General features: G+C 35.6%; 1 protein-coding gene across 2 annotated transcripts in view; it reads right to left on the bottom strand.

Moving 5' to 3' along the window:
- Positions 1-593: 593 nt before the first annotated feature.
- ed (hemicentin protein echinoid) overlaps positions 594-16,184 on the bottom strand; it is a 66,063-nt gene continuing 50,472 nt past the window's right edge. For both annotated transcript variants that reach the window (XM_088044778.1, XM_088044777.1), the window contains 6 exons: positions 8,706-9,440; positions 8,233-8,652; positions 6,391-7,365; positions 3,958-4,335; positions 3,553-3,906; positions 594-1,444 (listed from right to left, as the gene is read on the bottom strand). In XM_088044778.1, the coding sequence (XP_087900904.1) occupies positions 1,278-1,444; positions 3,553-3,906; positions 3,958-4,335; positions 6,391-7,365; positions 8,233-8,652; positions 8,706-9,440 (3,029 nt within the window). In that variant the 3' untranslated portion in view covers positions 594-1,277. The remainder of the gene's footprint in view (positions 1,445-3,552; positions 3,907-3,957; positions 4,336-6,390; positions 7,366-8,232; positions 8,653-8,705; positions 9,441-16,184) is intronic.

Here is a 16,184-nt window from a genome sequence, read left to right as displayed (position 1 = left end):
CCCTAATTTTTCTTCAAAATTTTCTAAAGAGCGGAATTTTAGTTTCAAACATAATTGAAATACGGCTTTAGAGAGTGAGATCTAATTTTAACATTTGTTGTATGCTTCTCATTCAATTTTGTAGTTTTTGGATGTTTTAGACATTCATTCTGTGAATTCTTCACACTTCCTAATTTGGATTCTTTGGATTTTTGATTCTTAGAGTTTATATTCTTTTGAGATTTTCTAAAACATTGCCTTGGATTGAAATAACAGGAGAAAATTTCCACTCTAGAAGATTCTTGGCGAGCTCATGGGATGCTTTCAAATAGATGTTAGTTTTTATGTTCCCCAATTTATGCAACCCAGAATACAGTTCTTGCGCCTCTGCAAATTTCGTCGTGAAACTCGATCTAAAGTTTGTGATGTTTGTCAGTCGCTTGGCATAAGACACCTCGAGAAATTGCTCTATTTCATTAATGGCGTAATAAGGGCGCATAAACGCGCATAAAACAGAAGATAAGGTTACCCTTTATTAAATAAGCCCTTTATTTATAATTAGGCTTTATGAAAACGACGAAATTGCGTTACAAGAGCGGAGAAAATGAAACAGCTTTTACAAAGTTTTCATACACATTTATTTACAAAAATCAATGATACAAATAAAAAACTCATTATGGGGTAGTATGTACAACATTAAAATTCGAGTATAATAATAATATCTTAGATTTCTAGTCTTACATTTACAAAATAATAGTCTTTTTTGATAGTATGTACACAATAATACAACATAAAATCAAATTATAACATCTCTCTCGTATATCATCTCGTGAGATCATTCGAAACGAAATAAAAATTTGAGCTCGATTTCGAAAATTGCATATCGCGTGTTTCATTACTTTTCTTTGGCACATTTTCTTAACTTAACACGTCGATAAAAAAATAAAAAGCACTTTAAAAAGTGGCAAATCCTCTTATTTACCAGTCTTTAAGGCACGACGACGAAAAGTAACAAACCACGCCAAACTCACAAAACACAACAAATACTTATTGCAATCATAATCACATTTCTTAAAAAACTCGTCTTTTGTTAGTCCACATTTGGCTTCAAATGGCAAATTTGCGACACGAAATGGCAGTAAGTCCACGTACACACACACAAACATTAAAACACTTAATTGTGAAGAATAATAACGTGATTTCAGGTACTCAAGATAATTTTCGAAAAAAAATGCGGATTTTGCAGACACGCGGGAAGCACAAAAAACGTTTCCATTCTTGAAAAATTGCAAAAACACTTAGACGATTATTTCGCGGATTATTCTTCTTGTTCGGGAGTTGGGCGTGGAATAGCCGCTTTCCAAGCTTTCTTCGTAGCTGAGAGACATGTGCTGGGGCGGCTTCTCGTCCTCCATTTGCTCCAAATATGGATCTGGGAGGCCGCTGACGTCGTGATATGGAGAGTCTACAAACAAATTGCAAATTTATTGAACAAATAACTCACGCGGAGGAGACGATTATTAAATAAAAGAACGAGAGAAAAGACTTTAATTTCATATTTTTAAATCAGACGTAAAACAAACACGGATAAAAGCTAAACCAGATCAGTTTAAGTTTGAGGCTTGGAATTATTTATTTTAACAAAAAAGTTTTCATAATTTCCTCTCCTGCAACAAAAACATGGATTTGGTTTCACGTTCGTTTTCGAATTTCAACTATAGACAATGAAATATTCATTTGGCGCAATTATAAACGAGTTATTGTGGTCGGGGCGGCCTGCCAGAAATTCAGACCAAACTAAAAGTGCCTGCACGGGCAATTTTATTCCATTTTCTGAAAACCGGATTTTGATTCACGAATTTTTCAAATTAATTTTTCCGAAAATGGGTTAAAAATCCGGAGCTTCACTTTGTCTTTTATAATTCCGATTTTTATGGTTCCATTTTAATAAAATTAGTGTCGTTTTAAGACCAACAATAAAGCCCTTAATTCTAATTATTTTCAAAATTTTCTGAAAACCGGATTTCGAGTTATAATTTTTGCAAATTGATTTCGCTGAAAATGAGGCGCTCGTTTTTGTCTCTTATATTTCCAGTTTTCACGATTCAATTTTAATAACATTAGTGCCGTTTTGAAGCCAATAATAATGGCCTAAATGCAATTATTTATAAAAAAATTTAGACGTCCGGATTTCTTAAAAATATAATATTTTTTTAAAATTTATTTTTCTGAAAAGGCCATTTTGTCTCTTATAATTCCAGTTTTTACGATGCAATTTTAATACTATGAGTGACGTTTTGGAGCCAATAATAAGGCCCATAATTCCGATTATTTTCAAAATTTTCTGAAGATCAAAATTAGATTCACAAATTTTTATTTAATTTTTCCGAAAATGTGTTAAAAATGCGGAGCTCCATTTTGTCTCATAACTCCAGTTTACGCGACTCTATTTTGATAAAATTAGTGCCGATTCAAAGCTAAGAAATAAACCTTTAATTCCAGTTATTTTCAAAATTTTCTGAAGACCGGATTTCGAGTTATATATTTTTTCAATTAATTTTTGTGCAAATATATCAAAAATACGGACCTCCGTTTTCTTTTTCTAACTCCAGATTTCACGATTCAATTTTAACATATTTAGTGTTGTTTTGAAGCCTAAAATCAAGAACTTTATCCTAATTTTTTCAAATTTTTCTGAAAACCGGATTTCGAGTTATAATTTTTTTTTTAATTTATTTCTCTGAAAATGTATAAAAAAAATGCGGAGCTCCAGTTTGTCTCTTATAATTCCACTTTTCGCGATTCTATTGTAACAAAATTAGTACCGTTTTGAAGCTAATAGTAAAGCACTTAATACTTATTATTTTCAAAAAATTTTGCACACCGGATTTCGAGTTTTGTATTTTTTTAATTTATTTCACTAAAAAATTATCGAAAATGCAGAGCTTAATTTTGTCTCTTTTAATTCCAGTTTTTACGATTCAATTTTAACAACAGTAGAGCCGTTTTGAATTCAATAATAAAGGGCTTAAATGCAATTATTTTCAAAATTTTCGAAAGACAGGATTTCGAGTTATAACTTTTTTAAATTTATACCGATGAAAATGTATCAAAAATGTGGAGCTAAATTTTATCTCTTATAATTCCGGTTTTCACGAATCTATTAGTATAAAATTAGTGCCGTTTTCAAGCTAACAATTAAGGACTTTATTCCATTTTTTTCAAAATTTCCTGCGGACCGGATTTTGAGTCAAAACCAGATCAATTCATCTGAAGTTTGAGACTTAAAATCAAAGTTTGAATAAAATTTTGAATATGTAAAATTTTGCATTCTGTATTTCCTCTCCTACAACAAAAACATTTTGGTTTCGCGTCGATTCTCAGATTTCAAGTATAAACAATGAAATATTCATTTGGGGCAATTATAAACGAGTTATTGTAGTCGAAGCGACCCTGCAGAAATTCAGACAAAACTAAGTGCCTGCACGGTCATTTCTACTCAACTTTTTTCTGCCACCGAATTTAACATTCAAATTAGAGGGAAATTTTGAAGGAAATGATCTCTTTACTTACCAATATGTTGATCGATCCTCTTCTTGGGTTTATGAACGGCAGCGTAGGGATCACTGCAATAATCTTGCCTGGACGGATTGTTGCTATTTCTCATGTAGTCGTCTCCATGATTACTCTGTGTCGTAATATGCGGATACGGGGCGTAGTCATCAACAGCGCCATAACCCCCATGGGTTATAGGATCGTATCCATATGAATTTTGCCTATCAACGTTGATATGATGAGGTTGGAGTTGATTGGTCGAGTTGGTGGAAGCCGCGGCCATCTTCATCTGCCAGAGCGAGTCCTGGGAGTTGACGCTGCCCCCATTGTTGGAGTTGGAGTAGCTATTTTCCAGATACCCCATATTCGCCCCTAAACCCCCACGGATTAGCACACGTCAAATCAAAAATAGGACAAACTTACAGTCGTTGTTGGCGATGTTCTGGCGGCTCTGGATGTCTGGGTTCGCCACGTGGTACCCATATCCATTCTGCGTCGCATAAACGCTCTTTTGGTCCTCCATGGCGAGCCCCAAATCCAGCGAATGCTCCAGCGCTTTATTCTCCATCCCTGTCGAGGGGTAGTACGGGGGCGGCGCTTGGTTTTGTTGGGGGATTATCGTCGGTCTAACGGAATCCATTTCGTAGTCTTTAGATTGGGATTTTTTCGACTGGTTTCGTTTACATCGGCAGAAGATGAGGAGTAAGCCGACGAACAAGACAAAAACGATGCACGAGACGACGATGGCAATCAATGTCGGGGTGGCGAGCGCGGACGCCTCACGGATGTACGATGATCCCACTGCAATAGGATTTGCGTTAAAAAATTTAGAACAACATTTCGACGGCAGTTAAGCTCAAGATTTCCTCCGCAGGGAACGGGCGGATTTTTATAAACACTGCAATACGGTGCGTTTTATAGACGAAGCGAAAGACATTAAGAAAAAACATTAAGGGATTTGAAGCAGGAAATGACCAGGGAAAGTAATTCGATTTGGAGACTTGCAAAAACTGGGACGCTATTTAAACGGAAAAGAGACTTACACCTACATAAAACTCCATTTTATTCCAAAGCGAAAGATATTTTAAACTCGTTGGAAAACCGGATACGAGAAATCAAAGATACAAATCTATTGGCATGTCCAGCTCCATAACAAACTCCCCCAATGCTTTATTACAGAAACTTAAGACAGAACAAAGCAAAACGCAATTTCCTTTCTATTTTAAACCTTCCCAGAAACACTTCTAAGCCATAATTTTTTTAATGCACTGCAGAACAAGCTCTCGACTCTAAAATTTCCACCTCTCGACATTCCACCGCCTCTGCACGCATTATCCAGACGTGAAATTAGCTATTTTTAACCACCCTGCGTTTCGATTTCGCAGTTATGAATTAATGAAGCGATACGGACGCGGCAATAAAATAAAATCGTGATCTGCCAACACCGGCTCTTCCTGATGCTAAAATTTGCACGCTTAAGTAATTGAAAAATTCATCGAGGTGGTGGTGTTTTAAACAATTCGACGTTAATCGAAAAAATCTAGGCACTCTAACCCAATTTTTGTGAAAATAACAATTTTTACCAAGATTTTTGGCTTCGAAGTGTAAAAATGAATGGAAATAAACGTGAATTATCAAACCAACATTACAGTGAATCAAACGGGGCTGTCGGTCAACTGTCAGATGCGATGGATTAATGACAAAGCCGACTTGATGACAACTAGAATGGTTATAATAAATTTAAAATTAATTTTTCCGAAAATGGGTTAAAAATCCGGAGCCCCATTTTGTTTCTTATAATTCCAGTTTTTACGATTTAATTTCATTAAGAGTAGTGCTGTTTTGAAGCTAATAAGAAAGCCCTTAGTACCAATTACTTTTAAAATTTTCAGAAGACCATATTTCAAGTTATAATTTTTTTAAATTTATTTTTCTAAAATGTATAAGATATGTGGAGCTCCAATTTGTCTCTTATAATTTCACTTTTCACAATTCTATTTTAACGAAATTAATGCCGTTTTGAAGCCAACAATAAAACCCTTAATTCCAATTATTTTCCAAATTTTCTGAAAACCGGATTTCAAATAATATTTTTTTTAAATTTATTTCTCTAAATATGTATAAGATATGCGGACCTCCATTTTGTCTCTTATCTATGCAGTTTTTACGATTCAATTTAAATAACAATTGAGCCATTTTTAAGTCAATAATCAAGGCCTTAAATGCAATTATTTTCAAAATTTTCTGAAGACCGGATTTTGAGTTATATTTTTTTTTATTTATTTTTCTGAAAATGTATCAAAAACATTTGGTTCCATTTGGTTTCTTATATCTCCAGTTTTGACAATTGATTTTAAATAACATTAGTCCCGTTTTAAACCCAATCATAAAGGACTTTATTTTAATTTTTTTCAAAGTATTCTGAAGGCCGAATTTCGAGTTTTCATTTTTTTAAATTTATTTCTCTTAAAATGTATCAAAGATGCGGAGCCCTATGTTGTTATTACTACCTTTTCTTCTATCAAAAAGCAACGCCAACTTGATGACTTTTTCACTATGTAAAAATAACTGAAAACTCGCTAGGAAATAATGACTGCAGGAATCTTGACAGCACTTTTGCTTTCATGCGAGTCCCGGCTTCGAACGCACAGAATGATTATAATGAAAGGGTGGAGAATCTAATTAACTCGGTACAAATATAATGGTGTAAATAAAGTCAAGGCCGGTCCTGGGGGATGATTAGAGACAGTAAGAAATGTAAGAAGTTAATTACAGACGCCGAAAAGCTAGTTAATTATGGGTGAGAAAGAAACGGTCGCGAACTGTTCTCTGGGATTCCCCGGTAAAAATACTCACGTTCGGCTTCGACGAAGTCTCCGCAGTGCTCTTGGCGCGTCCTCAGACACAACTTCACTCTAACTCTGGGGGTGTAATTATCGTTTACTCCTATGGGTTCGTCAACTAACGATCGACCCTTGTTGCGCCCCATCTGATCCAAATTGACTTCTTTGTACGTGGGGGAGACCCCGGAAACTTGTAAGGGGATGGTCTCCACGGCTTGCCAGATAGGAAGCGGGTGGCTGTCGCTGCTAACACTTTCAATAACCGCCACGAGGGGTAAACACGTCACAGGAACATTGATGGACACGGTGTGTGACGCCGGATCGTAAGCGACTCTTTGCGGAAGAGGAATCCTGTCCACTCTAGTGGTCAATCGGATCTCTTGGGAGTGTTCGCTGTTTCCTTTCGTGTTCAGCGCTTTTACTTTAAACAAGTAAGTTTGGTGTTGGTCCAAATGCGAAACATTACATGGCACGTTCTGTTGGCAATCGACTTCCGCCCAATCCGTGCTCTTCATCACACTTCCACAACCCTCAATGGACACGTCTTCATCGCCAGGGACCTTCCGGAACGAAACGAAGTACTTGGTGTTGGAAATACCGCCGTTGAAGCCGGGCTCCCACCCTAAAGTCACGAAAGTGGGGCCGGTGTGCAAGGAGACTAACTTGGACGGCTTCTCCGGAGGGCCCTTGGGCTGGAGACGAATCCTCGTTTCGATTTGTCCGAGATTGTTAACGATTTGACAGTTGTACTCTCCATAGTCGGCTTTTTTGATGTCGGAGATGCGGAGGACGCTGGTAAAGGTGTCTTCTTCCATAGTGGTGTGGATCACGTAGTGGCCTTCGGACGACGACTGCAGAGGGTTGGGGTGCGAGCCGTAAAACCATTTGAATTCGGGCTTGGGGTAGGCGAGAACTTTACAGACCACTTCGGCGGTCTCAGAGATGTCGTAAGCCACCTTGTTGTACTGGTGAAGGACGATGGGCTCATCTGCGGGAAAAAATTACCTCAGTGGGGGCAGAAATTGGATTTGTTGGCGGTTTGTTGCACCCTAAAATGCTTATGGGAAATGTAATGTAAACTTGCGCGATCATAACTCAAAAACGGTTTGGGCTAGAAAACTGAAATTTGAAATATATACTGTCCTTGTAGTTATCTACAAATTGCCCGGTTTTTTTTGATGCTATGGACCACAGAAAAAATGTTAAAAAAAAACCTCTTATATTCTCCTCATATTGTTCTATTGGTCATGAGTTCTGGGACACTCTGTATAATATACCTCTCTATTTCCACGATGTTAAAACGAGAAAAAAAAATGCATCTTACTTTATAAAAAATTCCGGTATTTTTAAATGCTAACGAAACAAATAAGAAAGTGCATCTCTAGGATTTAAAATTTGCTTTGAAAAATTTATTATTATAAGCTGATTGTTTTATGGCGGTTATTAGACCCAAGCACTGGCCTGGTCATTTTTGTGACCGCTATTAATGGGACAATAAACAACTATAAATAGAGCAATCACAAATTATTGTTTTCGACACAATGTCCCTTGAATTATTAACGGAAAAAATATAAATAACTCCGTCCGAGCGTTGGTTATTGATATCCCCTAATTTATTCACATCGATACCGCCATTATTTTTTAAATGATGCAAAAGTCCATGTTTTTTGAATGAGTCTTTTCCATGTATAAAAATATCACGGCCATTTCCTTTACGAAATTGCTCTCGACAATTCAATTGGACACGCGATTCTTCGCCGTCGTAATTTCCACCTCGCATACGAAACGAAAAAATCTCTCCATATAAATATTCCATGGAAAGTGCTCTAAATCTGATTTAACTCGAAGAACTTACGTTCAATCTTGAGATGCATGCTGGACTCGGACTTCTTGACCTCGTTCTCAAAGGAACACGTGTAAATCCCTCGATCGCTCGGCAACAATTCGTTTCCATTAGGTCTGGCTTTTCCGCTGAATCGCAAAACACTCTGTACATTCACGGCGCCATTGTGGCTTTCCGAATAATCGGTTTTCACTTCAAACATATTGACATCGGCGGTGAGTTCTTCGTTGTCTTTGAGCCACTTCACCATGGGTTTGGGTTTGCCTTTGGCGCTGCAAGTCATGGAGAAGTTCGGGTCACCCACACGTTTGGTCTCGAGGGGTTTTAACTGGTATTTGAAACTCGGCGGCTGATGCACTTCGAGATTCACTGAAGCCATCTCGCCGGGGCCGAGCTCGTTGGTCGCTTGACAGTTGTACACCCCCTCCGTCGCTGCAAAGAAGTTATTAGACTTTGATCGCGAAGAAGTGTTGAGTTGAGGTTACCTAAATTCGCGTTGGAGATGGTGTACTTTGTCCCGGTGGCCAGGATGGTGGTTTGGCCGTCGCTGCCGATGCGGAACCACCTGTACTGGGGCGCCGGCCAGCCAGGAGGCGTCGCGGCGCAGGTGAGCGTGACCGCCGACCCCTCCGTAGCCACGGGTTTGTCCGGCATGATCCTGGCATTCCCCGGCTTATGCCTGATCAGCAAAGCGATCGACGCATTTCCGATCTTTTCCGTCCTCCGGTTGGGCGCCGCGCTTGGCGTTATAATGTTGACAGCCCTGCATATGTAAGTCCCGGAGTTTTCCGCCGTGACGTGACTCAACCTCAAAGTATCCCCGGACTGCCGGAAATCAGGTTTACCGTCTTTTACCCACTCCACCGTCATGGGGTTGGGGTTAGCCGTCACGTTACACTTAATATACACGGACTCTCCTTCTTCTGCCTCCTTCGTCTTGGCCTCCAAGGTGACAATAGGCGCGTAAAGCACGTCCAAGGTGATCTCCTTCTCCCCGACTTTCCCCAAACCGTTCTCGGCGCTACACGTGTACTTCCCCGCATCTTGGATGCTAACTCGGTGGATCACGTGGTTGTTATAAGTGCTGATGAAACGACCATTGCGGGTCCAACGAATGCCGGAAACTTTGGGTTTGGCGTCCACGCTGCATTGCAGCGTCGCGGCGGAGTCGCGCTCCACTCGCAAGGGGTTCTCTGGTCCCACCTCCACACGGGGGAAATCTGCAATTAGAAAAAGATGCTTTAGTAAAAAAAAGGGACTCTAGCCAATATAATATAAGAAAAGTAATATTCTGAGCAAGCAAAAATGGAAAAACGGGCAGAATGAATATTTTATGGACGAACCTCGAATATTCATAGGGCGAGACTGCTTCAATAACTCGGCATTAATTGTTAATTCGGGAGTTAGAATATCGCTGAGCAAACAAGGAGAATGTGTAATAAATTAAAAGTCATCTAGTTGGCGAAAAAATTCTGTTCTGTCAATGGAATGTCAGATGAGATGGTATGATTCAATAATAGACATGCTTTTATTAGTGTGTTTTCTTCTATCAAAAAAACTAACACGATTTTAAACTAGGCTCCCGATACTTGAATCTGCTCACATTTGATTGGTGGAGAAGCAGTCACATGATACTCACTGGCGTTCAATATCATATGATCCAGAATAGAAGTCATGTCGCAGTGATTTCATAATTTTGCTAAATTTAGTCGTACTTGAATGAAATATGGAGACGTTACTCCTTTTGACACGTTGATTAACTCTCCCAAATTTCAAAATTTTAGAACAAGAGAATTATTTTTTAGAAATTTTTGTTTTCAAGACAAGCTAATTTTGTAATATTCTAAAATAAAATACGTAATTTCGCTAATTTTACTAGTACTCGAATGAAATTTGGACGCATTACTCCTTTTCACACATTTATTAACTATGACAAATTTCAAAATTTTAGAACAAGAGGCTGATTTTTTAGAAATATTTGTTTTCGGGACGAGCTCAAATTTGTTAATATTTTAAATTAAAATTCGTAATTTCGCTAATTTTAGTCGTACTTGAATAACATTTAAAGACGTTACTCCTTTTGACACGTTGATTAACTACGCCAAATTACAAAATTTTAGAATAAAAAATTGATTTTTAAGAAATTTTTGTTTTCGGGACGAGCTAAAAATTTGTAATATTCTAAATTAAAATTCGTAATTTCGCTAATTTTAGTAGTACTTTGATGAAATTTGGTGACGTGACTCCCTTTGACACGTTTATTAACTCTGCTAAATTTCAAAATTTTAGAACAAAAGACTGATTCTTTAAAAAAATTTGTTTTCAGGACGAATTAAAATTTTGTAATATTCTAAAATAAAATATGTAATTTCGCTAATTTTAGTAGTACTCGAATGAAATTTGGAGACATTACTCCTTTTGACGCGTTTATTAACTCTGCCAAATTTCAAAATGTTAGAACAAAAGACTCATTTTTTAGAAATTTTTGTTTCGAGACGAGCTAAAAATTTGTAATATTCTAAATTAAAATAAGTAATTTTGCTAATTTTAGTAGTACTGGAATGAAATTTAAAGACGTTACTCCTTTTGACACGTTAATTAACTCTGCCAAATTTCAAAATTTTAGAACAAGAGATTAATTAAAAAAAAATGTTTTCGGGACAAGCTAAAAATTTGTAATATTCTAAATTAAAATTAGTAATTTCGCAAATTTTAGTAGTACATAAATTTTGAAAGCTGTCATTCGCTTGTCACATGTCAATTTGCAAATAAAATTTTCTCTACTGAACAAAAGACTCTCCTGAAAGTCTCAAGAATTTGATCCTTTGAAATCACAAAATCAAAAATCACAGTCGATGTGACAAGCAGGTGACAGCTGTCAAAGTTCATTTCGGAAGCGACATACGGACTCTTGACCAGGTTTGATCATAGCCTACTTCAAATAAAATTTTTGTGGATCACACGGTTTACAGAAGCTGAATTAAAATATTTAATCGCTATTAAGTATTTAACATCACGTTGAAGTGACCAATCGTCCCATTAGTTGCCACATTTACTTATTTTCAATGAAATAGGGAATGAAAGATTTATTTCCGGTTCTGTACCAACGTCGATAGAAATAAAATTTAAATTTATCCAGCGATATTTCATCACCGGCGACACGTGACAATTCGAGCTGTCGTCCGCCGATTATTTTAATAATTGAAAGCGCGAAATTCGGTTTATTGTTAATTTAGGTAGTAGCACCGCCACGCCTGGAGCTATCTGCGACAGATGTATAATTTTCCAATTCTCGTCAAAATATATTTTTATTGTTGAATCTAGAGCGTTAGTTTCAGTCAACAATGACACTCAAACTTCGGATCCAGCCAGGTGTGCAACTGACGGCTGCAAAACTCCCAATATTTACCAAAACCACAGCTTTCAGTCGGCGTCATGACACTCAGTCGCTTTTTCAAGCTTTCATCAACAAAAAGTGGTAATAGAAACAAACATTGCATGCATCTCCGCGGCTCAGGGCACATTAATTAAACGTAATACGCTACACGAGTTATCTCTGAATTGAAATTTCGCCCGATATTCATGGAAAAAGACGAAATTTCGGGCGACTGTTAAAATCTAGTTAATTAATCAAGGTGACGTTCCGTGTCACAGGATGATGGAAAAATCGAAGGGATTCCTTCAGTGTTTAATACAATTTCGTTTGATCTCGTGCTCGTGAATTTCCTGCTTTTATTGTTATTTCGCTATCAGCTGTAAACCAGTGCGATCTTGCTTATTGTTTCAGTGAAATTAATTTGTACGGATAATTTAGGTCGATGCGAAAAATCTGATTCAACTCAAATTGTTTATCTTCACGCGATCGGAACTCGACACGAAATTAAAAGAAAATGAATATGTAATAACGTGCCAACAGAATTCGGAATTTGGAATGATTTCCTGAAAATTGGTGGTTTTTAGTTACACGGGGAAATTTGTTTGCATTAAAAGCCGAATTAATGACCTGCATCACCATTTTCATTAAACATGATAATCTAATATTGTGCCACAAACCAATATCCGCCCCAGAGATCAGTATTTTTGGCAATTAAAATCGAGTGAATCCCCGCGAAATCTGTTAGTTCATAACGGGTTTATTGAGCCATCTATAACTTTTATAGCACATCACTAAAGCGCCTGTAAAATCCATCCGGTCTCGGGTATAAATTCAGCGAATGTAAATTTGAGCGAAAGAAATCCTAATTAAAATGTCAATAAAATCTCGCAAGTCCGGTAGGAGCATTGTTAGCCGCATCGCCAATTAACTTCGGATTTAATGACGATTTATGCTTTGATTTTCTCGGCTTATCGAAATATCGCGAAATTGGCTTATAATCAAGTTAAAACGCGGCTCTGTACACGAACTTATTTCCCAACAGATGAGATTTCTTGTTAAGTGATTGGAAGGTTGTTTAATTTGCGGCAGGAGACGGGAAAAACAAACAGGGAGGAGCGACACGTGTACATTTCGGATTTGCCGTTTTAATCATGTTCAAAGAGGACATTGTTTTCCGATCGGAATTACGAACGAAACTCGAGGAAATGGAGTTTAATAACATCGATACTCGTAATTTGCATCAGGTTATGGCTGCCTGTTGGACTGGAAACCTTTCCAGTGAATGCAATATTTGTAACTGTGAAAGTAAATGTAGGATGGAGGTGTTGCTAACAAGAAATAATCGACCACAACTGCGCTTTTACTGCAGTTTTGACATTCAGAAGTGCAGTTTTATTTGTTTGCAGCGGCTCGGAATAGCGCGTACGTTGTAAATTTGAATGGTGAATCCGAAGAAGAGTTGCATTAGTTGGATGTGGCGCGGAAATTACACCGCTTTGTCACTGCAACGGACAAGAATTTGTCCAGGAAACGACGCCGACGCCTCTTCTCCCGATTTTATTATTAGTTGATGAGAGCCATTTCCCCAATTTTAGCCAATGTTTACAATAATCTTCACATCTGCCGTCCATCACGCGTTCGAAAATATTGAAAACCACTGGTTTATACATGTTTTATTACAAGATGAAAGCCACCATCTGGAATCTTCTCCGTTACAGCACCTCAACCGGATGCATATGTTAGTGTTTATATTCCCTAACGCCTTTTTCGCCTCGATCGTTTACACAGCCCCAGTCCCATTGCAATTAAACCGAAATAATTTTCATTCTTAAGCCATAAAAGTTTTCTGGGCGCCAAATTTAAAATTTTAGAACAAGAGACTGATTTTTTAGAAATTTCTGATTTCAGGACGAGCTAAAAATTTGTAATAATATTTTAAATTCAAATACGAAATTTTGCTAATTTTGGTAGTACTTGAATGAAATTTGGGGACATTACTCCTCTAGATACGTTGATTAACTCTGCGAAATTTCAAAATTTTTGAACAAGAGACTTATTTTTTAGAAATTTTTGTTTTCAGGACGAGCTAAAAATTTGTAATATTTGTAATATTTGTAAAATTTCGCTAATTTTTGTAGTACTTAAATGAAATTTGGCGACATTATTCCTTTAGCTACGTTTATTAATTCTGCCAAATTTCAAAACTTTTGAACAAAAGTTGGAGTGTTTAGAAATTTTTGTTTTCGGGACGAGCTAAAAATTTCTAATATTCTAAATTAAAGAAGGTAATTTCGCTAATTTTAGTAGTACTTGAATGAAAATTGGAGACAATACTCCTTTCGACACGTTTATTAACTTTGCCAAATTTCAAAATTTTGAAACAAGAGACTTATTTTTTAGAAATTTTTATTTTCAGAATGAGCTAAATTTTGTAATATTCTACATTAAAATACGTAATTTCGCTAATTTTTGTAGTACTGGATTGAAATTTGGAAACAGTACTTCTTTTGACATGTTTATTAACTCTGCCAAATTTCAAAATTTTTGAACAAAAGACTTATTTTTTAGAAATTTTTGTTTTCGGAACGAGCTAAAAATTTGTAATATTCTAAATTAAAATACGAAATTTCGCTAATTTTGGTAGTACTTGAATGAAATTTGGGGACATTACTCCTCTAGATACGTTGATTAACTCTGCGAAATTTCAAAATTTTTGAACAAGAGACTTATTTTTTAGAAAATTTTGTTTTCAGGGCGAGCTAAAAATTTGTAATATTCAAAATAAAATACAAAATTTCGCTAATTTTTGTAGTACTTAAATGAAATTTGGCGACATTATTCCTTTAACTGCGTTTATTAATTCTGCCAAATTTCAAAACTTTTGAACAAAAGTTGGAGTGTTTAGAAATTTTTGTTTTCGGGACGAGCTAAAAATTTCTAATATTCTAAATTAAAGAAGGTAATTTCGCTAATTTTAGTAGTACTTGAATGAAAATTGGAGAAAATACTCCTTCCGACACGTTTATTAACTCTGCCAAATTTCAAAATTTTGAAACAAGAGACTTATTTTTTAGAAATTTTTATTTTCAGAATGAGCTAAATTTTGTAATATTCTACATTAAAATACGTAATTTCGCTAATTTTTCTAGTACTGGATTGAAATTTGGAAACAGTACTTCTTTTGACATGTTTATTAACTCTGCCAAATTTCAAAATTTTTGAACAAAAGACTTATTTTTTAGAAATTTTTGTTTTCGGAACGAGCTAAAAATTTGTAATATTCTAAATTAAAATACGAAATTTCGCTAATTTTGGTAGTACTTGAATGAAATTTGGGGACATTACTCCTCTAGATACGTTGATTAACTCTGCGAAATTTCAAAATTTTTGAACAAGAGACTTATTTTTTAGAAATTTTTGTTTTCAGGGCGAGCTAGAAATTTGTAATATTCAAAATAAAATACAAAATTTCGCTAATTTTTGTAGTACTTAAATGAAATTTGGCGACATTATTCCTTTAACTGCGTTTATTAATTCTGCCAAATTTCAAAACTTTTGAACAAAAGTTGGAGTGTTTAGAAATTTTTGTTTTCGGGACGAGCAAAAAATTTCTAATATTCTAAATTAAAGAAGGTAATTTCGCTAATTTTAGTAGTACTTGAATGAAAATTGGAGACAATACTCCTTTCGACACGTTTATTAACTTTGCCAAATTTCAAAATTTTGAAACAAGAGACTTCTTTTTTAGAAATTTTTATTTTCAGAATGATCTAAATTTTGTAATATTCTACATTAAAATACGTAATTTCGCTAATTTTTGTAGTACTGGGAAATTTGGAAACAGTACTTCTTTTGACATGTTTATTAACTCTGCCAAATTTCAAAATTTTTGAACAAAAGACTTATTTTTTAGAAATTTTTGTTTTCGGAACGAGCTAAAATTTTGTAATATTCTACATTAAAATACGTAATTTAGCTAATTTTAGTAGTACTGGATTGAAATTTGAAAACAGTACTTCTTTTCACATGTTTATTAACTCTGCCAAATTTCAAAATTTTGGAACAAAAGACTTATTTTTTAGAAATTTTTGTTTTCAGAACGAGCTAAAATTTTGTAATATTCTACATTAAAATACGTAATTTAGCTAATTTTAGTAGTACTGGACTGAAATTTGGAAACAGTATTTCTTTTGACACGTTTATTAACGCTGCCAAATTTCAAAATTTTAGAACAAGAGACTGATTTTTTAGAAATTTTTGTTTTCAGAAAGAGCTAAAAATTTGTAATATTCTAAAGTAAAATACGTAATTTCGCTAATTTTAATTGTACTTGAATGAAATTTGGAGACATTACTCATTGTGAGACGTTTATTAACCCTGCCAAATTTCAAAGTTTTAGGTCAAGTGGCTGATTTTTTAGAAATTTTTGTTTCAGGACGATCTAAAAATTTCCAATATTCTAAATAAAAATACGTAATTTCGCTCATTTTTGTCGTACATTAATGAAATTTGAAGATATTACTTCTTTTGACACGTTTATTAACTCTGCCAAATTTCAAAATTTTATAACAAAAAACTGATTTTTTAG

This window comes from Gnatocerus cornutus, chromosome 9 (assembly GCF_029298725.1).
Source record: "Gnatocerus cornutus isolate USDA-ARS CGAHR chromosome 9, icGnaCorn1.1, whole genome shotgun sequence".
In the NCBI taxonomy this organism is placed as follows: domain Eukaryota; kingdom Metazoa; phylum Arthropoda; class Insecta; order Coleoptera; family Tenebrionidae; genus Gnatocerus; species Gnatocerus cornutus.
The sequence above is the reverse complement of the archived record's forward strand: the minus strand, read 5'-3'. Positions and strand labels throughout refer to the sequence as shown.